General features: G+C 40.1%; 1 protein-coding gene across 1 annotated transcript in view; it reads left to right on the top strand.

Annotated features, from left to right (window-relative positions):
* Positions 1-4,650, top strand: part of LOC108632227 (uncharacterized) — a 6,960-nt gene extending 2,310 nt beyond the window's left edge. Inside the window, exons 2-5 of the mRNA XM_018036656.2 lie at positions 1,299-1,703; positions 1,941-2,262; positions 2,535-2,834; positions 3,378-4,650. Of these exons, the coding sequence (XP_017892145.1) occupies positions 1,299-1,703; positions 1,941-2,262; positions 2,535-2,834; positions 3,378-3,906 (1,556 nt within the window). The 3' untranslated portion in view covers positions 3,907-4,650. The remainder of the gene's footprint in view (positions 1-1,298; positions 1,704-1,940; positions 2,263-2,534; positions 2,835-3,377) is intronic.
* The last annotated feature ends 310 nt before the right edge of the window (positions 4,651-4,960 follow it).

Genomic DNA, 4,960 nt, shown 5'->3' with positions numbered 1-4,960 from the left:
AGATTTCTATACTTCCAAGTATTATTACAAAAATTCGCAGTAAATGTTTAACGTTTATATGACTTGAATGATGAGATCTAATTTTTTAAATTGCCAACAACTCGGATCTTGATCAGCGAGCTTGAAGCTGCTCGTCGGGGCACGGCTCTCAAGGCGATCCGGTGATTAGAAGCTAGTCACTTCTGTAACCTGTTGACTCCGTTACTTTCTTGAGTGGACATTCCACATTTTCGAATTCCACGAGGATTTCACTTTCCTCCGCGTCCGCATAATTGAAACATTATATCTTCACGTAACAGTTGAAATTAAGAATCTGTTCCTTCGTACGAAATCAATTTTAACGCGGAATAGACTTTCTCTGGCACAAATGGTGATCGAATTAGCGGCTGCTCAGTAATCGATGAGCTTCAGACTGGCCAGAAAGATTAAATAAATAATCGCGAGTGCTAATAATAAACCAATATTATCGTTCGAAAGGCGAGACAGCTTTCTCCGTTCACTGGTTCGACGTAAACTTAAAACACGTACCGTTCGAAGGGAGATGAAAGCAACGTGCGTTTAAAAATCTAATAATATTTATATTTGCTCTAATAATAATTAGCCACGTTAATACTCTACAATAAAAATATTTTCCATTTAAATAAATACAACCATAAAACGTAATGAAGTTAAGATATAAACAATTACTGTCTTCTTTAATAAAATTCTTGGAAGAAACAAAATTCTTTATGCATAAAAGATATTTGGAACTATGATTTATCGCATATTATGTTAAGACCTCGGTGACTCTATTGGGAGTCGAGTCAATTTCACGCTTTCCATAATCTCTCGCCACGTGATACGCACACCTTCGTTACGTAACGCGTCTCGAAAATTTCACTGAAGAAATCCAGGAGTGCGTCGAACAACATTCTATGTAAATACACTTAGGCAAAACAAACTTCTCAAAATCCGTGATTGACTCGAAACATATTTATTTATCTATTTGTCTACAATATTGGTATTACACCTTCTGTAGAATATTAATTAACGTCGAGTGGCTTACGACAAATTTTAATACAAACGGTAGAAGTGGTTTGCGTCAAGATCCAGTCTCTTTATTTAAACTGTCTCTTGAACTTCAACAATCGAGATAGGAAATGCTAACAATTCAAACACTGACGATGTCAGTAATTTTCAATTAAAATGTAAAAAATCATAAAATCATAAAAAATGATTGAAATACTTTTTTTTACTATTCTCTTTCGCAATGTCGAGGCTATAAGAAAGGTCGAAGAAAAATAACGAATTAATTATAGAGGGGACGAATCGAGTGAAGCGACAGGAAGATAAAGACAAGAAGGAAGAAAGCTTTGAGAGCGAGATTTGCAAGGACAAGGATGCCGGTGAATGGTTCAGGCTGGTTGCGGGCGAAGGCGACAACTGCAGGGACGTGATACAGTGCACCAGTTCCGGCCTCCAGGCGATCAGGTGTCCCGCCGGGCTTTACTTCGACATCGACAAGCAGACCTGCGACTGGAAGGACTCTGTTAACAACTGTAAATTGAAAAATAAGGAACGCAAGGCGAAACCCTTGCTCTATACCGAGGAACCGCTTTGTCAGGATGGTTTCCTGGCTTGTGGTGACGGTTCTTGCATTGAAAGAGGTCTATTCTGTAACGGGGAGAAGGACTGTACCGATGGATCAGACGAGAACATTTGTGGTAAGCAAATAATAGAATTTTCATTTATTATGTTCAAAATTTATATCGAATCAAGTTCATTAATTTATTAAAAAATAAGGGGAACGTAATGTTTAAAAATGTATTAAGATATTCAGTTGACTGACCATTAGATAATGTTAAAATATTGAAGTCGTTAATTGAAAATCAACAAAAATGGTTGGCTGCTTGTTTAACATAATTTGTAAGTAAAGGGTGGGTCCGTATAAAAAATTACAGACATGGACAACGACCCCAATAGGGCGCCACCCTGCGACCCTGTGGTCTGCGTTCTCCCTGACTGTTTCTGCTCCGAAGACGGTACCACAATTCCTGGTGACCTACCATCGAAAGACGTGCCTCAGATGATCACGATCACGTTCGACGATGCGATCAATAATAATAATATCGGTCTTTACAAAGAAATTTTCAACGGGAAACGCAAGAACCCGAATGGTTGCGAGATCAAGGCCACCTTCTTCGTATCACACAAGTATACTAATTACTCGGCCATGCAAGAAATGCATAGGAAAGGACACGAGATCGCCGTTCACTCCATCTCGTAAGCAATCTTAATTACCGTCAAACAAATATTTTATAATAAAAAAATATAATCAATCATTATCAGAAATCGTATGCATTGAAAAATATAGAAAGTCTATATATAACTTTTAAAAAATGAGATCATCACAGAAATTTTATTTTATATGAAGAGCTACTCATTTCTTATTTTTTATTTGATTTTTTAATCTCGGCATGGAAAATCTTATTTCATGTAATACGTTTGTCTCGACATCTGAAGTTAGTTTGTTGGATGAATGATTGTGTTTCAAGACACAATGACGACGAACGATTCTGGTCGGACGCGACGGTGGACGACTGGGCGAAGGAGATGGCCGGCATGAGAATAATTGCGGAGAAATACGCGAACTTGACGGACAACAGCGTGGTTGGCGTGAGGGCACCTTATCTGAGGGTCGGTGGCAACAATCAGTTTACGATGATGGAGGAACAAGCTTTCCTCTACGATTCCACAATCACCGCGGCCCTGAACAACCCACCGCTTTGGCCTTACACCATGTACTTTAGAATGCCACACCGATGCCACGGAAACCTTCAACACTGTCCTACAAGGTAACTTAATTAAATCTGAAAATTGCTCGGTACAAAAATTGTGCAGGAAATACTCTGTACTCTTGATTATATGACGTCGCGTTTATTATTGACTCGTATCATTTATTCAATAGGACTACTATTTTTCTGCCATTCAACATAGTTTTCCAATACAGTTTTTAATCAGTTATTTAATATAGATCTTTATACATATTTGGGATGATTTTAAATAATTTCATCTGAATAGAAAAAAATAGATTTATATAGCTTAATGGACTGAATTATTGAGTTGTATCACTCGTTTCGTAGTAACACTGTATCTATTTAAATGTGATCAATGGAATATTCAATCAATTAAATTGATCATAGTATCAATTATTTTAAAGCCATCTGCCTTAACTAAAATTGTATAAATAGAAATATCTCATATTGTTTAATGAATTGAATTCGGGAGATCTTCTGTTAATTATTTAATACGATATTTTGAATCAAGCAGCTGTATCATTAAACCCAGCAGCTCGATTCAAACCTATCAACCACGGAACTCTTATTTCCTCTGCCCAGATCTCACGCCGTTTGGGAAATGGTGATGAACGAGTTGGACCGTCGTGAGGATCCCCAGAACGACGAATACCTTCCTGGTTGCGCAATGGTGGACTCGTGCAGCAACATTTTAACCGGCGACCAGTTCTACAACTTCCTGAACCACAATTTCGACAGACATTACGAGCAAAACCGCGCCCCGCTGGGTCTCTATTTCCACGCGGCCTGGTTGAAGAACAATCCCGAGTTCCTGGATGCTTTCCTCTACTGGATCGACGAGATCCTGGCCAACCACAATGACGTCTACTTCGTGACGATGACCCAAGTAATTCAATGGATCCAGAACCCGCGGACCGTCACGGAATCGAAGAACTTCGAGCCGTGGAAGGAGAAGTGCATCGTGGATGGGCCGCCGGCTTGTTGGGTACCGCACTCGTGCAAGCTGACCTCGAAAGAAGTGCCGGGGGAGACCATCAACCTTCAGACCTGCGTACGTTGCCCCAACAATTACCCGTGGGTGAACGATCCGACCGGTGATGGATTCTTCTAAATCCGTTCCTTAATCTCTAAGTCAAACCCTTTGATTCATCCTCTTGCCTGTCGTTTCTGGCCGTTCACTCATTCATTTCTTGTCCCATTGGTCGATCACGAGTTTCAGGTGGACGCGACGTTTTCCAATGAACGATCGGGACCATTTTTCTTTGATTCATCGTAATTAGTTACATCGATGTGGACGAAATTGTCTCGGAACAGACTTGTCTGTATTAAATATCGCATTCGAATTCGATGCACAGGGTAAATCGGAGGAAGTAGTGATGGGTCCATAGAAAAATGGTCTCGATTGGTTTTTTAACGAGACGCGAGTCCGATGGTCGCGTCCGCCAATGATCTGTGATAAATTTCGAAACGGCTCGAGATTCAGCGACCAGGACGGCAAAACGACGTTCAGACAGATTATTATTATTATTACATCTAATTTCTGAAATCCTTGGCCCCGGAGAGAAACGACGGGAACGAAAACGCTGAAAGGAAACGAGATCCGAGTATCGTGTGTAATATAAACGCGTGACAGAATCCGCCCTTGGGATTTTTAGTTGGAACGGCGACCTGGTGTCCCGCTTGTCGCCCTTGAACCGAGGGCGGTCACCCTTACTTTTCTAAGGGTCAGCCAAACTTCTTATATATATATAAGTTTATATATATAGAAATATAAAATGTTGCGTATGTATATTTTTAAAGCTAAGTGATATCAGTTTAATAAAAAGAATACCTTTGACAAAAGACAAACGAATTACAATATTTCATTATTTTTTGTTCCCACTTCCTTCTAAATCGATACACGAAAAAGTTCGAACGTAAATAATGTAATGAAACTGACCGTGAGGAAGCCGAGTATAAAAATATCTTCGCTCGGTAAAAATTCGCGAAAGTCTTTTTGCTAATTAACGTTTCGCGGGTCACCTCGTCCGCCTCGAGGCGAAAATTGTTCGGTGAAATCGAGGCTGGCTCGAGGGTGGTTAAGATCAAGGCCAGTCTGTCAATGGCAGAACGTTGAATCGCGATTCGCCTCGGTTTTCGTCATCGGAAATTGGAACAGGCTCGCG

This window comes from Ceratina calcarata, unplaced genomic scaffold, assembly GCF_001652005.2.
Source record: "Ceratina calcarata isolate Rehan_Ccalc_2016 unplaced genomic scaffold, ASM165200v1 scaffold1520, whole genome shotgun sequence".
NCBI classification, from domain to species: domain Eukaryota; kingdom Metazoa; phylum Arthropoda; class Insecta; order Hymenoptera; family Apidae; genus Ceratina; species Ceratina calcarata.
Note: the sequence above shows the minus strand (reverse complement) of the source record. Positions and strands in the feature narration are given on the sequence as shown.